The following is a 20,626-nucleotide window of genomic DNA, read 5'->3' as shown; positions in this document are numbered from 1 at the left end:
CTCACTGGGCCCAGGAATCCCTGGTCATTGGATATTGGGTGGTTAGTGGTCACTGGACAGCCATTGAGTGATAAGATGTCACTTGAATTCACTGCCCATGGTTAATGCTGTCACCAGGAGATGATCATGGTCACACTAGGGCCATAACTGGTAATGAATGGTCAACAGAGTTCCCATGACTAATGACCACTTAGTGACTGTTGATCTCTAATGGCTGTAGCTGGTGCTGGAACCCTTGGGTCATTGGTGGTGGTTCCCTCCAGTGACCAGCGGCTGCTCCCATAGGTCTGGTACATGGATGGCTATTACAAAGGCCGCCGGGTCCTGGAGTTCCGTACCCTGGGAGACTTCATCAAAGGCCAGAACTTTATCCAGCACCTGCTGCCCCAGCCATGGGCGGGCACGGGCCACGTGGTGTACAATGGCTCCCTGTTCTATAACAAGTACCAGAGCAACGTGGTGGTCAAATACCACTTCCGTTCACGCTCTGTGCTGGTGCAGAGGAGCCTCCCGGGCGCCGGTTACAACAACACCTTCCCCTACTCCTGGGGCGGCTTCTCCGACATGGACTTCATGGTGGACGAGAGCGGGCTCTGGGCTGTGTACACCACCAACCAGAACGCGGGCAACATCGTGGTCAGCCGGCTGGACCCGCACACGCTCGAGGTCATGCGGTCCTGGGACACCGGCTACCCCAAGCGCAGCGCCGGCGAGGCCTTCATGATCTGCGGTGTGCTCTATGTGACCAACTCCCACCTGGCTGGGGCCAAGGTCTACTTCGCCTATTTTACCAACACGTCCAGTTACGAGTACACGGACGTGCCCTTCCACAACCAGTATTCCCACATCTCGATGCTGGATTACAACCCCCGGGAGCGCGCCCTCTATACCTGGAACAACGGCCACCAGGTGCTCTACAATGTCACCCTGTTTCACGTCATCAGCACCTCTGGGGACCCCTGAGCCAATGCTGTGGCTCGGGCTGCTGCCTGGGGGGCCTCCGGGGGCTGGGGGCCCTTTTCATTCTGCCTGTGTCCCTCAAGGGTGATCTCTCTGTCTCTGTCACGCCCTTTCTCCCCGCCTTTTTGCTGGGCTTTTGTTCTCTGCCTGTGTATTTCTGTCTATTTTTTCAATTTCCCCTCTTCTCCTTTATTGATCTCTGCTTTTAATACACCACTTCTTTCTTTCTGCCTTTTTATGGATGTCTTTTTCTTTTTATGGCTCTAGTTCTCCAGTTCTTTCCCTGTCTCTGCCTCTCTCTGTCTCTCACTCTCTCTGTCCTTCCACCCCTCCCTCCTTGCTTCCCACCCATTCCTTATCCCTTACTCCCACCCCCACCCCCACCCCCAGGAGTTGAGTGCATGGATCTGTTTCTTTTTTTATTTACACTTTTTCTTTCCGGTTTGCCGGAATAAACAGGACCTTTGACATTTGATGCTTCGGTGACTGTGTGTGTCCAATGTCGACAGAGGTGGAGATGGCCCAGAAGTCCAAGCCCAGAGACCCATCTCCAGTGAGGATCCCCTTATTCCATGACTCGAGCTTAAGTGAACTGGGGGGAAGGGGTTCCCCAGGGCCAGCCCTTTGGGGAGATGGGTGAGGAGACCCAATCCAAAGTTGTTTTGATCGAAAGCAATTCATTTAAAAGCAGTTTGATCAAAACAACCGAGAATTCTAGCACAACAATGAAAACTGGCCTCAAATGAGTATTCTCCTGTCACTGGATTGCCACTCTCCAATCACTGTTGATGCATTACTAAGAGGTCTGGATTTTTTTTTTTTTTGAGACAGTTTTGCTCTGTCACCCACGCTGGAGTGCAGTGGCATGATCTCAGCTCACTGCAACCTCCACCTCCCGGGTTGAAGCGATTCGCGTGCCTCAGCCTCCCGAGCAGCTGGGATTACAGGCACGCACCACCACGCCAGGCTAATTTTTGTATTTTTAGTAGAGATGGGGGTTTCGCCATGTTGTCCAGGGTGGTCTTGAACTCCTGGGCTCAAGTGATTCGCCCCCCTCGGCCTTCCAAAGTGCTGGGATTACAGGCGTGAGCCACTGAGCCCGGCCAGTCTGGCAATTTTTTAATGGGTTTTTAACAATTGAGCTGGCTTTTAAGAAGCTGAGTATGAAAGAGTAGGGCCCCGATGAATTTTTCCATTTTCTTTTTTCTCTTGTTGCTTTGTAATTTCAAAAATCATTTTTAAATGAGTCACATTTGTGCCAAGTTAACTAATCCCAAAAAAGCTAGAAACAGCCTAAAGGGGCACTCAGGTGCCTTCAATTGAACACACTCACTCATACCCCACACCTGGAGCCTGTTTGCCTGGAAGAGGGATTGGGCAGGGACAGCCCTTGATGGGGGACCAGAACTCTTGGAGGGGAAGGAGAGGAAAAGACAAGAAATTTTGGAGGCAAGAAAGAAGAGTATGAGGGAGACAGGAAGGGACTGAACTAGGAGTAGGCTGGATGCAGCAGCTCATGCCTGTAATCTCAGCACTTTGGGAGACTGAGGTGGAAGGATTGCTTGAGCCCAGGAGTTCAAGACCAGCCTGGGCAACATAGCAAGACCTCGTCTCTAAAAAAATTTTACAAAATTAGCCAGGCATGGTGGTGTGCGCCTATAGTCCCAGCTACTTGGGAGGCTGAGGTGGGAGGATCTCTTGAACCCAAGAGTTCGAGGCTGCCATGAACCATGAGCACCACTGCATTGCAGCCTGGGCCACAGAGTGAGACCTTGTCTCAATTTAAAAAATAAAAAGGAGAAGCTAAGTCCTCAGCAGCCTTAGAGATCTGGCTAAAGGCAGGGGAGGGGAAATCACAGAAGCGGAAGAACCAGATGAGGACTTTATACGAGCCAGGCCTGTCTGAAGGCCTGCGTGAGGCAGACCTAAGGGGTGCAGCCAGGCTAGTTGGAAGGGGTACAAGAAAGGTGAGGAGCGTCACCCTTGGGGCTGAGGGGCCAAGAATGAAGGTAGGGGGTGCTGCCCAGGTGATCCTGCCCCATGTTGACCCCAATGGTTGGTCCCTATTGAACCCAGAGCAGAAACATCATTTAAAGAGCCCCATTGGCCCAGACCCCCACCCCACTGAGGCTGCAAAGGGGGCGCTCCCACTCCTCCCGGGGGAGGCTCTCCGCATCTCTAATTAATGGTTTCCCTGATTAAATCATCTCCGCTCCGTGCTGGCATCTCCGGGAACTCGGATACTGGGGCCATATTGGGAACGAAACCAATGAATAATAAATGGGACTGCCTAATGTACTCATTTAAAACCAATTTTTAGAGAAATCCTCAAGAAAAGCAATTAATTTCCATTTAAGTGAATATGTTTGACATCGGAAAAAGGATTCATTCCCAGATTAGCACGTGGAGAGGCACTTTACTCTGTACCTGCTGAAAAAATGAAATGAAAAGCAGCACAAAGCCGGGACACCTAGAAAATCTGTATCCCCCCAACTCCCACCCCAATTTACATTTATCTGGAGGCAGAGAGTCTCCACGGTGAGGGGACCAGGTAGTTTATCGGTCTTAGATACTGGATTCTCCCAAAGTAAGGTGGAGAATTGAGGATGCTGAGGTCCACAATCTGTCCACAATACGCTGAGTGCTGGGGAGCCACATTCTCACACCGTGATTAGGGCTGGGTGTGGGTGTGTCCATCACATCTGTACCAGGTCCTCAGAGAGATCACACACACACACACACACACATGCACAGGCTCAGAGCTCCTTTTGAGTTTGTGGCTTTTGTTACAAACAAGGATGGGCAGGCAGACTAACACTTCCCAGGCCAGGATCAATCTGTGTGTGTGTGTGTGTGTGTGTGTGTGTGTGCATCTTCGGCTATCCACTGCTAACTCACTGACTTCCCCTCTCATCATGGACGTGGGCACAGCGAAGCCAACTCCTGCCCTGGGGCAGTAATCCCGTTTACCCCAAGGTGACCTGCTCCAGCCCTGCCCAGCGGCCACAGAAGCCAGGGGCACGTAGAGATTGACCCCCTGGGGTGGGTCTGGCCTGGGAGGTGCCTGTAAGTGGCACTAGGGAAGACTACACTGTCACCATCCTAAAGGCCTTGGATTTATGCCCTGGTTCTAGGCAGGTGGGGGTGGGTGGGAGGTGAGGGAATGCGCAGCTGCTGAATAATGAATCACCGGCCCCGAAGGGGGATCTGGAGGCATGTTTACTTAACAGCGACATTCTCATTTGGGTTTTGGCCACTGCACAGACAGACAAGGGAAGGGGGTACCTGGAGGGGCAGGTGGTCACACTCAGAACCGGAGGACTCCCAAAACGCACAGGACACAGAGAGACAACCAGTCACATGGCCCCACACATTCTTGGGCAAACGCAGACACACACACACACACACACACAAGGGTGGGGGGCAGCGGCTCCCACACAGAATGATGCACAGCCTTCCCTGGGCCCTGCTGCTGACAGTCAGGACACAAAGCCCATTCTTCACCTTGGAGTGGAACTCAGCAAACCCTCTGGGCCCCAGCTACTAATTTCCGATCCTTCCAGACCCAGGGCCTCCACTGTTCCAGGAGGGGTGCAGTCACTTCCCCAACCCCACATCCAACTGTTGGTGTGAATGGTGGCACGGCTGCCTCACTCCCAATCCCCCTCCACCAGGCGATGGGAGAACATTCTGCCTGGCGGTGTATCCATGCAGCCGGCTCTCCCCAGCCCTCTGGAGCTGAGAGGAAACCCATTAAACCTTCCTAATGACAAACGCTTCGGCAGGCAGGCAGCAGGCGAATGAGCGATTGCTCCCGAAGCCAGCCAGATGGGAGCGGGCGCAGGTGATTGTTTATGAGGCTTGGCCTTTATTAGAAACTCAGCGCTTGGGGGAGGGGAGGTCCCCTGGGGCTGGGCTTTAGTTGCTCAGGTCCCTAAGCTCTGCCAGCCAGGCACCCTCGCAATCTGGGCTGGTCCCCATCAAGTGGAGGGGGAACAGGGCATGCAGGCATAACCACTTCTCAATCAGACCCACAGCCCCCCGACTGAACAGGGGATGGGGGTCAGGCAGGCCACATCCACAGCCCCCACACTGGCAGGGGACCCCATCTCCCCACCACCCACCCCAGGATTCCCTCTGCTCCACCTTCAGGCACTAGAAGCCGTGTCTGCTCCCATCCCCCTCCCCGCAGGAGCCCCCTCCAGTCCAGGAGGGCCCTGTTGTCATGGTAACTGCAGCTGCAGTGGGTGCTGGGTCAGGTGCCGGATTGGACCCACGAACCTTCCGGAAGCCCCTGAGATGGCAGGGAAGCAGATCTCAGGGTGCTGGGCAGCTGGACAGTGCCCATGTCCCCAAGAGCCAGCTGCTGGGACACCCCCTGGCCCAGGGCAAAGGGAAGCCTCGGGGGAGAACTTGCAGCTGGGACCCTTAGGATGGGAGGGCCATGATCCCCTCCCCGCAACATCTTCCCCACTATGCTTCCCTGAGGAGAAATGAGACACAGGAGAGCAGAGCAGTGGTTTCGGGTTTAATTGGGGGTGAAAGGGTGCTGCACAGCTGCTCAGAGGGCCCATGGCTGGGCTGCACGAGTGTTCACCTTTGCGACTGAACAGAGGAGCGTGGCCTAACTAGAAACAATTCGGCCCTCGAGTCTGCCTCCAGCACCTGGGGGGACACGGGGCGGCTCTGCTGACCAGGCCTTCTTTTTGGAACACCCCTCCCACCACACTGCCCTGGGTCTGGGAGCCTCCCACCCCTGCTGAAGTCAATTCCTTAAGGGAGAATCTGGCGGTCGCAGCCCCAACTGGGGATGGACAGGGAGTGGGGACCCCAGGGCCCCCAATCTGGAAGGGCCCCCTCCCAGCCATTTTGGGAACAATAAATACTGTGTGATGGTGGCAGGGAGTGGGGGGTTCGGCCACTGGCTGGCGGGCAAGGGGGAGCTGGCCGGCCTAGCCGCCCTGCCCTGCCCCGAGGCCAGGCCTGGGCTCCCCACCCTCACTCAGTGCGGAGGATGATGTGGATGCCGGAATCCGTGAACACGGGCCCGCTCATCTCCCCCGTCCGCAGCGCAAACGAGGCATCTTCAAATGGCTTCTGCATCTGACCTGGGAGCCAGGAGGGACGGTGGGGGTGTCAGGGCTGGGCTGGCAGAGGCCAGGATGAGGCAGGGCAGGCGCGCGACAGATGGGGCTCCCGCTTGCGCTGAGCCTCACACTCGTCCACACTCATCCGTCACTGCATTTATTGCCGGTGCTGAGCGGCGGCCCAGCTGGGGGTGGCAGGGCCATTAAGGAGGCCCTGGGAAGCCCGAGGACAGCATGAAGGATGGCAGGCAGGGCTGTGGCTGCCGCCATGCATTTAGGGGCCACTTCGGTGGTGAACTTGTCTCCCTGGGCCCGGTTCCCAGCCCTGCCACGTCATCTGTCCCACCAGCCTCCTCGGAGCTGGTGGGCAGTTGCTGGCCCAATGCTGCCGCCCCGCCCCGCTAAGACACCTGCACACCACACCCTGCAACCCATCCTGGCCTCTCCCTGATGTTCTGCAGATCCCGAGGACTGAAGAGGAGGAAGAGGAGGAGGCCTAGTCCCCTCTGTCCCTGATTTCCACTGTCCTGGCCAGACAGGCCTAAACTCAGGGCTACCTCCTCTCACCCCTGGTTTCCCCACCTTTGAGAGGGATTCTGGGGGACATGCCCTGGGACTCTCAGGGCCCCCAACCTTAAACCACAAAAAGGAAGAGGCAGAGGACAGGACGTACCTACCTTGGTGGGCCTGGGATGAGGACATCTGTGCACAGACACACAAAAGACCATGCCCCCCGGGGTAGAGATGATGCCAGGAAGAAAGTGCTGCAGCCCCCTCCCTGTGTGGCCCTGGCCCTGCCCAGCAGAGCAGCCTCTGAAGCCTGAGGAAGGGGCTGTGCTGCCACCTGCTGGACCCCGAAGACCTGTGTGGCACCCGGGAGCCCAGTGCCCAGACCCTCCTGGCCTCTACCCCTCAGGGTGGTAAGGGTCCCCCGACCTGGTGGGGCCCATTCCTTGCGCACCTCTGCTGAAGGCACCCAGGTCTCCCCTGGCCTTGGCTGAGCTGCAGTCGCTGAACTGTGAGGCCAGAGACTCAAAGTCCTCCTCTCCCGACTTGATCTTCTGGATGTAGCCTGTGGACATGGAACGGAATGGGAGTGCCAGGTCAGGGGCTGGGGGGCCTGACCAGACAGGATGGAGGACTCCAGAGCTGGCCAGCGGGGGACGCAGCACTTCACTCGGAAAGCCTCCCCCCACAGGCGCACATGCTCCCCACAACCCCTCTCCTCACGCATACCTGCATGTGTAGTCACACCTGTCCTCACCCACACCCAAGAAGAGGTGCCTTTCACGCACCCCGCCAGACATCCATGAGCCCTGCCACCCTGCAGGTCTCACATCCCTGCTCCCGCTGTCACTCTCGCCAGCACACACACATGCACACACACACACACATGTGAGGGAAAATCTACATCCAAGCTGGACAGGTCAGAGGAGAGCAGCAGGCAGGGAGAGGCTGACCCAGGCAGGGGGCTCGGCCCCCAGGGCCTGGGCAGAGGTGGGAGAGCTGTCCAGAGAAAGCCCAGCACTGCCACGGCAGCCCGTGGCCTCAGCTGTCCCATCTGGGAAGAATAGCCTGGCACTGGGATGGGCCTCCAAGGCACCCTGGTGGGCTCTGCAAGGGACACTCGTGGGCTGTAGCCCCAGGGTCCCAGAGGCAGGTGACATAGCTCTTCTCCCGGCTCCCCACCTATACTCTGCATGCTGGCAGAACTCAGGGTGGCCCCACCCTGTGTGGCCCAAACCAGCCCATCAGCTCTGACTCTCCAGGAGGCGGGGGAGGCCAGGGCTGGTGGAGTTAGGAGGAACAGGGCTGCCGGCAGAGGGGGCAAGACAGCAGCAGAATAGCATCTGAGTGACTCATGTTTCGGAAGCCAAGTGGGGAGGGCTGCGTGTGTGTGCACGTGGTGTGTGTGTGTGACTGTGTGTGAGCAAGTGTGTGTGTGCACTCTTGTGCATGCGCCAGGTCGGGAGGAATGGCCTACCGCCTTCCGGACTCCAGGCCACCCCCAGGAAGGTGCCCATGGGCCAAAGCCTGCCCTACCCCAATCCTCCTCTTGCTCTGACACAAACGGGCATCCCTTCCAGTGTCCTCCCTAGGCCAGTGGTGCGACAGCCCCAGCAAGCCAGGGCAGCCCTCTGGGTGAACTGCACCTGCCCCGTGTACCCTATGGCCTGGCAGCCACTCTCCAGGGACACCAGTTCTTCTCTCCAACGTGAGGGTCACCTTGACACACTCAGTAGGGGGTTTCTTAACGTCACCCTGACACTTCTACCCATTGCTCCTTCTGACCTAAATGAGGCCAAGACACACCTGCCGGCCAACTTGCCCAGGACATACATAGCTGACACACTGGCCTGTCGGAGAGCCACGGGAACACTGCTGGGTGACCTAGCCAGTGCTGGGAGGCCTGGACACCCAACCGTGGCATCTGCTGAACACACTGGACTGATCCAAGTGTCCCCGGGGCCCCTTGGTCTCACACTCTGACCTGCTTGGGACCGCAGTGGAAATGGTACCACCGTGAGAGCACAGCCATAGCTCCCTGTTTGGCTGCACGTCATGGCAGCCACCAGTATCCTGGTATCTGAGCTGGATGTCACCACGACCTGCTGCCCTGACATCCCTTTGCCTCTCCGCCTAACAGTCTTGTGCCAGTGGCTGTGACATGCAGCATAGTGCCCGGCACCGAGCAGGACCCTGACCAACGTCCCTTGATGTCATCATTCTTCCCCTCCATGGGGACTGCATCCCAGGGATGACACAGCCTCTACTGCTCTGCTCTCCCTATCCTTGGCCCTGCCGGCCCACGTGTCCTGGTCTGACAGGCACATTGATGCCATACAGGGCCCCAGCTTCTGTTGGGATGGCATATTACAGAGGCTTCTGCCCATGATGCCCTGGTTTGATCAGAGTGCCCCGCTTCCAGGGCTGCCACGGGGTCCTCCTCTGTGCCAGACACATCCACCAGTGACTCTGACTTAAACAAGATGTTGCTAGGACCCCCTCCCACCCCTCCTCTCCCCGAACTTCTAGGTATCTCCTTGGCCTTAGGCACAGAGCACTGGAGTCCCCTGTCCCCCCTTCTGTCTGGACTACTAAGCCAGCCAGGGGATCGCACAGTGCCCCCAGGGGTACCCACCTGCTTCGGGGAAGCAGGACAGCCTGCAGGCACTGAGCATCTGAGGAGCCAGGCCCAGGCCCTGAACAAGCATCACCTTGCCACAGCCCCAGAGGCCAGGGCTGGGGACACAGCCACAGGGATCCCTGAAATTGGACAGCCCGCCCAAGTTGTCCTCTCTCACACACATAGTGTGCAAGCCATATCGCTTACAAACAAATAAAAGCCACACTTTGGCACCCCAATAGCTCATATCACCCAGATCTGCCTCTGACCTGCCAGCTCTCTCGGAAAATCTTCTGCTATGATGGGAGCCTGCAATGACTGTTTTTGTTTTCCTTTTGCAGAGATGGGGTCTCACTATATTGCTCAGGCTGGCCTCAAACCCCTGGGCTGCAGCAATCGTCTTGCCTCAGCCTCGCAAGTAGCTGGAATGATTTCTTTTTAAAGCGCTTTCTCTTGTACCCGGGAGGTACAAGGTACAGTGAGCTGAGATCGTTGCCACTGCACTCCGGCGTGGGCAACAAGAGCAAAACTCCATCTCAAAAACAAAAAAAACCCACTTTCTTCCTGAGTTCCTGCTCTGTGAGGCTGACCTTGAGGGGTTTGGTCCTGTGTGTCTTGTTAGCTCAGCCTGTACCTGACCCCCCGACAATGACATCCTCCGACTCCCGCCTCACAGACCTTGGTTTAAGCCTCTTGTCCTGCCTGAAACTCACCAGCTATCCTCTGGTCTCCCCCAGAAGCCTCCCCTAATCCCCCACTGTGTGAAGTGCCTCCCCCTGGGTGCTGCATTTACTACCATCCTATTGGTGGGTTGCTTGCCCGCCTCACAGTGCAGGAATGGAGGCTGCTGGGTTGGCCTTGTTCATTGCTGCACCCTCAGAACCCAGCACCGTGCACAAAACAGGTGTTCATGAATGTTCAAGAAGTTCATGAATAAATGAGACAGAAATAGGCCATGGGGAAGGAGGGAGACAGGGATCTACCATGGGGCTTGAAGCAGAAATGCTGGAATCTCATGCTCTGTCTGCCTGAAACTCAGGCTGCGACCCTAAGGCCAGACTTCCTGGGCCTCCTCCAAGACAATGTGTCAGCCTTGCCTGACTGTACCAAAACCCATGAAATTTGATGGGGACTGTCGGGTGCTGGAGCCCCATCCTGTTTCGATGTGGCTCCAGCTTAGAACAGACACAGGGTGGCCTCTCCAGGAGCTCCCAGTCTGCAGCAGGGGCCTCCACCTGCTTCAAGGTGTTCAGGACCCCCTGAAATTGTATGCAAAACAGAACGGCACCTGTCTGTGCTGGCAGACCGCAGCCAGCCTGCTCACAGTGTATTCCCAAGGTCCAGGAGGACATGTTATGGGTGCTGACTCCAGACTCCATCAGGTTCAAATCCTACCTCTGCTGCTCCTGAACAATGCGAGTCTGGCAGGTGACCTTACCTCTTGGAGCCTCACTCAACTGGCCTGTAAAATGGGGTAACCGCTGCTCCCACGTTGGAGCCTGTTCCAAGGAGTGAATCAGTGACTGCTTAAGCAGTGGCTGTTGCAGAGCAGGCCCCTGACAGATCCAAACTGCCCATCCATTATGGACTCAATGTTTGTGTCAACCCAAATTCGTGTGTTAAAGCCCTAACCTCCAGTGTGGCTGCATCTGGAGATGGGGACTTTGGGGAAGTAACTAGGGTTAAATGAGGTCATAAGGGTGGGGCCCTGATCCAACAGGATTAGCGTCCCTTTTTTTTTTTTTGAGGCAGAATCTGGCTCTGTCACCCAGGATGGAGTGCAGTGGTACAATCTCAGCTCACTGTGACCTCTGCCTCCCGAGTTCAAGTGATCCTCCTGCCTCAGCCTCCTGAGTAGCTGGGATCACAGGCGTGCGCCACTACATCTGGCTACTTTTTTTAAAGTATTTTTAGTAGAGATGGAGTTTCACCATGTTGGCCAGGCTAGTCTTGAATTCCTGACCTCAGGTGATCCGCCCACCTCAGTCTCCCAAAGTGCTGGGATTACAGGCATGAGCCACTGCGCCTGGCCAGGATTAGTGTCCTTATAAGAAGAGACACCAAAGAGCTCGTGCTCCTTCACTCCGTGCACATGCACTTGGGGAATGCCTTGTGAGTGCACAGTGAGAGGGCAGCTGTCTACAAGCCAGGAAGTGGGTTCTCGCCAGGAACAGAATCTGAGGAAACCTGGATAGTGGACTTCTGGCCTCCAGAACTGTGGAAAGTGATGACTGTTGTTTAAGCCACACAGTCTGTGATATTTTGTTACAACAGTCCAAGCTAATGTACCTCAGTGACCTAGGTGGGAGTGAGGGAACAAATGGGGTAGTCCTTGACCCCAACAATGTTTCGAGACGTGCTGTCTCCTCTGCCTTGCCAGATCATTACACTGCTTCCAGCATACTTCCCCCAGGCTACCCAGGCACCAGAGGGGAAGGGGCCTGGTCGGGGAAAGAGGTGACAGGGTCAGATCTGAGAAGACCAAGATCCAGAAGGAGGGACTAGAGGCCGGCCCAAAGCCAGCAGGCTGGAAGGGTGCCAGTGACCTTGAGGACCCCAGGGCAAAGGGACTGACCTGGATACTGGGATGGGTATGTGAGTAGGACGGCTGCTATTAGTCTCAGCCTCGCTGGGACCCTCCAGGCCCTGGGCATGTGAGGGATGGCTGTCAATAGTTTTGGGCGGAGAGCGGGCAGGGAGAGTTTCTCCACGGCCCATCCTCCTTAGACAAGGACACTGACAATGACTCCCTTGGATCTCTGACAGCCTCTGGCTGTGGTCCAGCAGCTGCAGAGGAGCCAATGCTGGGAAAAGGAGCCTCAGCAGAAAATGTGGAGGTCCCGGCTCTCTCTGCAGGCAGCCTTTCCCTTCGGGGCAAGGACGGAGCACCAGATCTAAATGGGCACTGATGAGATTTAGCCTGGCTGCCAGCTGGGGAGTGAGCTGCCCAAATCATGATCTCCTGATCACCCGGCATGAACCCTCGAGGGGAAAACATCCACTTCATGGAAGAGAAAATGAGGCCCAGGTGCCCGATGCCTGCACCGACATTGCACAAGAGGATCTGTTACCAAGTGTACCTCGGCCGGGGCCACCTCACTGCACCCTCCTATCGACCTCTGAGGAGATCTGCCCCAGCACCGTCTCAGACAGGAGGATACCAGGAGAGGGAGGTCGTGGGCCAAGGTCATCGTCTGTGTGCTGAGCCCACCAGGCCTCCTGTGGTCCTATCCAGAACTCTTTCTATGGGCTGTGGGGTGGCAGCAGGGGCTGCCCGTGAGCAGAGGCCTTGACTTGACCTCAGCTCCCCCACCGTCCACACCCGAATGACTGGGGCTGAGGCTCTGCCGTGCAGAGCGCACCAGCCACTGAGCCCATCGCTCCTGGATCCTCATAGCCACCCTTTCCCCATTCTACAGATGAGGCAACTGAGGCTCAGGAAATGAAGACCACACAGCTGGCACTGAAACCCAGCCCTGTATGAGCCCAGGATGGGCCATGCTGTTCTGCCCTGACCCTCCCCCAGACATCCCACCCCTGCCCACCTAATCCATCACCCAGTCCTCTCTATCCTGCCTCCTGAATCTCTCTTGGGTCTGCTCCCTCTCACTTCTTCTTCCACTTCCAGCCCCCAAATTCAAGTCACACCGCCTCTCGCTGCAATTCCTCCCACAGCTTCCACCAGGTGGGCAGGCGAGGCTCCTGCTGACATTCCAGAATCTGCAGGTACCTACGGCGAGGCCTCAGGGCCTGGCTACTTACCAGGTTCGCCTGTCCAACCCAGAGATGGGGGAGACACCCTCGCCCAACACACCCAGACCCATGCCCTCCTCACTATCCCCACCGGCCTCAGCCTTCTGCCAGCTCTCACCAGGATTGCTTGGAGCAGCTCTGTCCTGCGCCTGGCTGCTCTGCTGACCCCCAGGAGCCCACCTCATGCTGCTCCATCCCCAAATGCCTGCTCCTCCTGCTCACTCTTATGGGGTCCGGAAGCCTCAGAACAGAGACCACTAGAGCTGGGAGGACCCGAAGGGTCATTTTGCAATTCTCTCCTGGCTTCTCCCTCCACTTCCTCTTGCTCTGGGACAAGCAGAACCTCTGAAGGTTCTGGGCCTTCCAGCTTCCCTGGCCCTTGACATTCTAGCTTCACAGATCTCTGCTGAAAGCAGAGCACTGTGGGTTCCTCTCCTGGTCGCACATAGCCACATATGTCCTGCTGCCTCCAGGAAAGAACCCAACCTCCTCACCTGACAAGGACCCTCCTCAACCTGGCTGGAACCTGCCCGTGAAGGGTCTCACCACCCCCCCGCTCCCTGCAAAGCCTTCCCCAGAGTCCTGGGTACATCCTAGTCCTAGGCCTTTACTTCTGCCCCGTCCTGTGCCAGGAATCCTTCTTGCTTCCTACTGGCTCACGAAACAAGGCTGTGAGGGCTGACTCTGGGCCAGGCTTTGTGTGGCAGGATGGGAATACAGGGGAAAGACAGAGATCCAGTCCCTGCCCTCAGAGGTCAGGAGGCTGGCTCTTCAATCAGCCTTCAAGATTCTGTGCAAGAACTCGGCTTCTCTCTACCATGCTTACATATAAGACTAACCGGTGGCACTTCCTGTGCTAGATGCCATGTTGGGGGTGTGCATGTGTAATAACATCCTACAGGCCAACTGGACCAAATGATGAGAGAGTAAAACAACAGCCAATACTGACCGAGTGTGCACTCTGTGCTGGGCCCTGTGCTACCACAACCAACAACAGCAATGACAGTGACCACTAACAATGACACAACATTTACCAATGCCAAGAGCTGTTACTCCCGCTTTACTGTATTAGCCAGGAGTCCTCACAACTACCCTGTGATGTGGGTCTTATTACTCTAATACTAATTTTATAAATGAAAAAGACTGACAGCTGGGGGCGGTGGTTCATGCTTGTCATCCCAACACTTTGGGAGGATGAGGTGGAAGGATCACTTGAGCCCAGGAGTTTGAGACCATCCTGGGCAACATGGTGAAGTCCTGTCTCTACTAAAAATACAAAAATCAGCCAGGTGTGGTGTTATGAGCCTGCAGTCCCAGCTACTTGGGAGGCTGAGGTGGGAGGATCACCTGATCCCAAGGAGGTTGAGGCTGCAGTGAGCTATGAACACTGCACTCCAGCCTGGGTGACAGAGCAAGACCTTGTCTCAAAAGAAGAAGGAGAAAAAGATTGAAGCCCAGAGATGTTAAATAACTTGCTCAAGATCACACAGCCAGGACCTGGCAGAGCTGCACAGCAACCCAGGCTGTCTGGGCATGGTTGAGAGATGGGTTGTTTGGAGTAGGGACAGCCGAGGAGGTTTGGGGACTCTGAGAAAGGCTGTCAGACACAACTTACTGCAGAGATGGAAATGTGTGTTTTTTTTTTTTTGAGACGGAGTCTCACTCTGTTGCCCAGGCTAGAGTGCAGTGGCACGATCTCGGCTCACTGCAAGCTCTGCCTCCCGGGTTCATGCCATTCTCCTGCCTGTCTCCCAAGTAGCTGGGACTACGGGTGCCCGCCACCATGCCAGGCTAATTTTTTTGGATTTTCAGTAAAGACAGGGTTTCACTGTGTTAGCCAGGATGGTCTCGGTCTCCTGACCTCGTGATCCGCCTGCCTTGGCCTCCCAAAGTGCTGGGATTACAGGCATGAGCCACCGCGCCCGGCCAAGAATGTAAATGTTTTATATTCCCGCTGTCGAAGATGGCAGCCACCAGCTAAAGTATGACCAGTGCAACTGAGAAACCAATTTTTGATATTATCTTATTTATTTTTGAGACACGGTCTTGCTCTGTCACCCAGGCTGGAATGCGGTAGCGTGATCTCGGCTCATTACAACCTCTGCCTCCTGGGCTCAAGGGATCCTCCCACCTCAGTCCTCCAAGTAGCTGACACTATAGGCGTGCACCACCACGTCCAGCTAATTTTTTTATTTTTTGAGAGACGGGGTTTTGCTATGTTGCTCAAGCTGGTCTCAAACTCCTGGGCTCAAGTGATCCTCCTGCATAGGGTGGGAGTGGCAGCCAAACTGGACAGCTTTAGACAGGGCTCTGCAAATGATGGCCTGCAGGCCAAATCCTCCCTGATTTTGTAAATAGTAAAGTTTTCTTGGCACACAGCCATGACCATGTGCTTGCTTACATATTGGTTATGACTGCTATCCAGTTACAAAGCAGAGCTGATAGAGACTGCATAGCTCACAAAACCTAAAATATTTACCATCTGGCCCTTAAAGTTTGCCACCCTGGTGCCAGACTGCAGAGGAAACACAGAACAGAGCAGGGAATAGCTTCCTCCCTTAGGTCAGAATTAACTCACTAGCTCTGCTGGCACTCACTGCCTCTTTTTTTTTTGAGACAGAGCCTCGCTTTGCTAGCCAGGCTGGAGTGGAGTGGTGCAATCTCGGCTCACCGCAACCTCTGCCTCCCTGCCTCAGCCTCCCAAGTAGCTGGGATTACAGGCACACATCACCACATCTGGCTAATTTTTGTATTTTTAGTAGAGATGGAGTTTCACCATACTACCCAGGCTAATCTCGAACTCCTGACCTCAGGTGATCTGCCCTCCAAGGCCTCCCAAAGTGTTGGGATTACAGGCGTGAGCCACCGCGCCCTGCATGCACTCACTACCTTTCTGATTGCTCTCTCTGGATCCACCTATGTTTGTGACTCAGGCCCCTAGTGGATGATATTACTATTGACAACACTTCCCACAGACTGAGGGCCTACTGTACAAAATCCATTGCCTTATTCCCTTGAACCTTCACAGTGGTCCTCAGAGGATGCCCATTTTACAGAGAAAGCTGAGTCTAGGGGAGGTGACATGAGTCCCCTCCCAAAGGTCACAGAGTTCACAGAGGCACAGCTACTACCTGAACCCATGTCTGCCAGCCCCCAGGCTGGGTCCTCTGCCCCTACCTGGCTCACCCTCAAATGCCAGATGGAAAAGAAAGAGAATGGCTGCTGTGAAGGTCAGGGTCAGGTCATGCACTGGCGTTTTTGTGTTGGCCAACAACACGCCTGGCAGCTGAGCAAGCTGGGGTGAAGGGTCTGATGTGACTTCTACAAAGGCTCACCTGGGAGAAGACCCCCTCCCAAGCCCCTGCCCTCGCCCTGCTCACCGTTGATCAGTTCCAGGGCCTCCTCCTTGGTCCGGGTGATCTTCTCCTGCCGCCAGGACGAGGGCCGCCTTGACTGGCTGTGCTTCACCAGCAGGTGCGAACAGCGGACCCTGGCGGGCTCCCCCTGCCCGTTTTTGCCACCACTGCTGCTGTTGCCGCTGGGCCGCTCCCACTGGCTGGCGTTAGTGATGTGGTTGAAGTAGTACACTCGGCCTGGAGGGGAGGGCAGGCAGGAATTCAGCTAGGGTTGTGCTCCCAGGACACCACCTGGGCCCACAGCCAGAAGCCAGGGTAAGGGCCTGGCTTGCAGGGGGTGCCTTCATTCAACAAATCCATAGTGTATCCACCATGTGCCACAAGCTCTCCAGACATGAGCCAATGTGGCAGGATACAGTCCTTGCCCTTAGAGAGCTAACATTCTAGGTGAGCAGACAGGTGCTAAACAAGCAAACGAAACACAGGATAGTATCAATCCCTGATAACTTCAAGGAGGAAAATAACCCAGGGTGATGGAACAGAGGAAGCTGGGGGACAGGGAGTGATTCAAACCATGCACTCTGCAGCCAGGCCACCTGGATTCAAATCTGAATCTGGGTTCAAATGTGATCTACCTTCCCTGGGCCTCGGTGTTCTCACCTGTAAAATGGAGATAACAGTTCCTACCTTAGGGTCATTGAAAGGACTAAATAATAATTTTTAAAAATTTAAAAAAGGGCTAAGCACGGTGGCTCTCACCTGTAATCCTGGCACTTTGGGAGGCCAAGGTGGGGTGGATCACCTGAGGTCAGGAGGTAGAGACCAGCCTGGCCAACATGGTGTAACCCCATCTCTACTAAAAATACAAACATTGGGCCGGGTGCGGTGGCTCACACCTGTAATCCCAGCACTTTCGGAGGCTGAGGAGGGTGGATCATGAGGTTATGAGATTGAGACCATCCTGGCTAACACGGTGAAACCCCATCTCTACTAAAAATACAAAAAAGTAGCCGGGCATGGAGGTACACGCCTGTAGTCCCAGCTACTCAGAAGGCTGAGGCAGGAGAATCACTTGAACCCAGGAGGCAGAGGGTGCAGTGAGCTGACATCGTGCCCCTGCACTCCAGCCTGGGCGACAGAGCAAGACTCTGTCTCATTAAAAAAAAAAAAAAAAAACAAACATTGGCCAGGCACAGTGGCTCACGCCTGCACCAGCACTTTGGGAGGCTGAGGTGGGCGGATCACCTGAGGTCAGGAGTTCAAGACCAGCCTGGCCAACACAGTGAAACCTCACCTCTACTAAAAATATAAAAAATTAGCCCGGCATGGTGGCAGGCACCTGTAATCCCAGCTACTGGGAAGGCTGAAGCAGGAGAATCGCTTGAACCCGGGAGACGGAGGTTGCAGTGAGCTGAGATTGTGCCACTGCACTCCAGCCTGGGCAACAAGAGCAAAACTCCGTCACAAACCAACCAACCAACCAACATTAGCCGGGCGTTGTGGTGTATGTCTGTAATCCCAGCTACTCAGGAGGCTGAGGCAGGAGAATTGCTTGAATCTGGAAGGTGGAGGCTACAGTGAGCCAAGATCATGCCACTGCACTCCAGCCTGGGCGATAGAGTGAGACTCTTGTCTCAAAACAAAAACAAAAACAACAGGCTGGCTGGGCGCAGTAGCTCAGGCCTGTAATCCCAGCACTTTGGGAGGCTGAGGCAGGTGGATCACCTGAGGTTAGGAGCTCGAGACCAGCCTGGCCAACATGGCGAAACCTCGTCTCTACCAAAAATACAAAAATTAGCCAGATGTGGTGGCAGGCACCTGTAATCCCAGCTACTCGGGAGGCTGAGGTAGGAGAATCACTTGAACCCGGGAGGCAGAGGTTGCAGTGAGCCAAGATCATGCCACTGCACTCCAGTCTGGGCGACAGAGTGAGACTCTGTCTCAAAATAAATAAATAAATAAATAAACAAACAAAAAATAAAAAATAAAAAACTAGCCATGGGTGGTGGCACACGCCTGTGGTCTCAGCTACTTGAAAGGCTGAGGTGGGAGGATTGCTTAAGCCTGGGAGGCAGAGGCTGCAATGCAGCCTGAGCCACACAGTGAGACCATCTCCAGAAATAAGAAGAAGAAAGCACTAAATAAGCTCACACACCTGCAAAATGCCTAGGACAGAAACTGGCACACATTAAGAGTGGGATAGCCTTTATTATCTCCATTGTATAGATGGCAAAATGGAAGCCTCACCTTTTGCATCTCTGGGAATGGCAGCAATGGGTAACGCTTCCTGAGTGTTTACTCTGTTCCAGGCACACACAGGGGAAGGCAGGAACTGTACTCAGGTACTTCACACCCGAAAGCTCTGCTCTTAGCTACTACACCGTACACGGTGTTGCAGAGCTAGCAACCAGCATTACTGGTGGCCCGATGTTACCCAGGGAGTGACGGGTACGAAGGCGTGAAGACTGTGAACAAGAAGCTGGAAGTAAAGACCCTACTGGGTGCCACTCCAAAGGCTGACAGTTCGCCTGGGTGACATGGAGTGTCACCCATAAAGGAAGCCATCAGGGTTGAACTGAGCAGAAACAGCAGAAATGGGCCCAGAGCTGGGCAGAGCATCCGGTTTATGCTGGAGGTCCCAGCCACAGGCCAGGGCTAGAGCAGGGTGGGCGAGAGCGCGGGTTCCAGGTGCAAATGCAGCTGAGCTACTGACTCACTCTAAAACCTTGGCAATGGGCTCTAATCTCCCTGCACCTCAGTTTTCTCATCTGAAAAATGGTGAATAGAGAATAAGGAGATCAAACCTCATGGGGTTAATGAGGAGAGTCCATGTATCCAAACCGTTCACCAGAACCTGGCACTCAACCAAGGAGAATTATTACTGCAAATGCGATTGCTATGGGCTCTAGAGGCAGCAGAGCGACTCGGGACCTGCCCACAGATGCTGGGCCTGCTCCTCAGGAGTTTGCAGTGACACGGGCAGGGGGATTTGGAGGCAAACTGCCTAGGTCCTAATCCAACCCCCGGCCCCTGAAATGAATGATCTTGGACGAGTTCCTTCAGTTTTCTGACCTCAGTTTCCTTGCTGGTAAGATGGAAGTAATAACTACCCGGCTCCCAGAGTTGCGGCAATTCAGAGAGAACTTAAAGCGCTTGACACAGAGACAAACATGCCCTGTTACCGGCAATATTATCATTGTGGCTAACCCTTAAATCGGACCTAAGCACAGGGGCCATCATCTGGCAGAATGTCACCGGCGATGTCGCAGACTCAGCATTAGGTGTACACAGTAGGGGTGTTAGCAGGGGTAGGTTGTGGACCCAAGGCCGGGCAACACCCTACGCCCTTTGCAGGGTACTGGGGTGTCTCCTTCCCAGGGGTGCCCCCGGGCCCAGCAAGATGCAGAGACGTCCCCCCGGGGCGTCAGGTGCATTAGGCCGAGAGGTATCGGCCGGGCCGGCAGGGCCAGGGCCATCGCCCCGGACTCCCCGGACCCTCACCCGCCCAGCCCCCTGCCTCAGCTTCCTCAGGCTTCCCGGTGGCTCCTGAGGCTCGCAGTCCCCACAACAGGGCGGGCCGGGGCCGTTACCCCGGGGACGACGCGGAGGAGCCAGGACCCCATGGGAGGGAGGCAGCGCTGCCGCCGCGCCCAAGGGGCGAGCTCGAGACCTGCTTACGCGGGCCCGCGCGGTCCCGCCCCAGCCCCGACCCCCGCGGCACCTGAGCTGCGGCTCATGCGCTTCTCCCAGCCGGGCGGCAGCTTCTCCTCGTCCGCCATCTTCCCTCCTGCCGCAGCGCCTGCTCCGCCTCAGCCGCGCCGCCTGTCACCCGCGCCCGCCCGCCGCCGCTGCCTATTGGCTAGACGCGCTCTGCAACGGGGCCTGGAGGCGACGCCCATTGGACTCCCCAACGGTCCGGATTGGCTTTCTGGCCTTCTATTGGGTAGAAGAGAGGCTGGGCGGACCCTCCCACGTTATCCCTACGCCCCGCCCCCGGTCAGCCTCAGCCTGGCCCCGCCCACTCGCTCTCCTCGGCTCCTGAGTGGTCCGAAGCGACACGGGCCCGCCCTTCTCAACGCCCTTTAGCGAGCGCCAAAAAACTCCCGACCCCTTCTTGGCGCGCGTCGCCGCAGAGCCCACCCAGGCGGGATAGAGCTTATGGATTGGCTAATGCTGCAGCAACTCCCGCCTGCCTGAGCCGTTCCCGGAGGTCCGCAAGCCCCCACCCCTCCCATGCGGAAGAGTCTGACTGGTGCGGAGGTAACGGCGGTCGAGGAGGTACTTGGGCGGGGTGGTGCTGCCTCTGCTGTTGCCATAGCAATGCAGTTGCCTTGGAGATGAGC

At 55.9% G+C, this 20,626-nt stretch overlaps 2 protein-coding genes across 5 annotated transcripts in view; one reads left to right on the top strand and one right to left on the bottom strand.

Annotated features, from left to right (window-relative positions):
- OLFM2 (olfactomedin 2) overlaps positions 1-1,435 on the top strand; it is an 83,661-nt gene extending 82,226 nt beyond the window's left edge. For all 3 annotated transcript variants that reach the window (XM_054461652.2, XM_054461650.2, XM_054461651.2), the window contains exon 6: positions 286-1,435. In XM_054461652.2, the coding sequence (XP_054317627.1) occupies positions 286-963 (678 nt within the window). In that variant the 3' untranslated portion in view covers positions 964-1,435. The remainder of the gene's footprint in view (positions 1-285) is intronic.
- Positions 1,436-5,475: 4,040 nt separating this feature from the next.
- PIN1 (peptidylprolyl cis/trans isomerase, NIMA-interacting 1) lies at positions 5,476-20,472 on the bottom strand. Of its 2 annotated transcripts, XR_010124982.1 has the most exons (5): positions 20,005-20,472; positions 16,308-16,520; positions 7,009-7,119; positions 5,847-6,068; positions 5,476-5,625 (listed from the first exon to the last, which is right to left on the bottom strand). XR_010124982.1 is itself a non-coding variant. In XM_054461649.2 (4 exons), the coding sequence occupies exons 1-4, from the start codon at positions 20,060-20,062 to the stop codon at positions 5,959-5,961; spliced, it is 492 nt and encodes a 163-aa protein (XP_054317624.1). In that variant the 5' UTR covers positions 20,063-20,273; the 3' UTR covers positions 5,476-5,958. The 2 variants fall into 2 exon arrangements, 1 of the variants encoding a protein (XP_054317624.1); XM_054461649.2 differs by having other exon boundaries at positions 5,476-6,068; positions 20,005-20,273.
- Positions 20,473-20,626: the final 154 nt, after the last annotated feature.

The sequence above is a fragment of the Pongo pygmaeus genome, chromosome 20 (assembly GCF_028885625.2).
Source record: "Pongo pygmaeus isolate AG05252 chromosome 20, NHGRI_mPonPyg2-v2.0_pri, whole genome shotgun sequence".
Lineage (NCBI taxonomy): Eukaryota > Metazoa > Chordata > Mammalia > Primates > Hominidae > Pongo > Pongo pygmaeus.
Note: the sequence above shows the minus strand (reverse complement) of the source record. Positions and strands in the feature narration are given on the sequence as shown.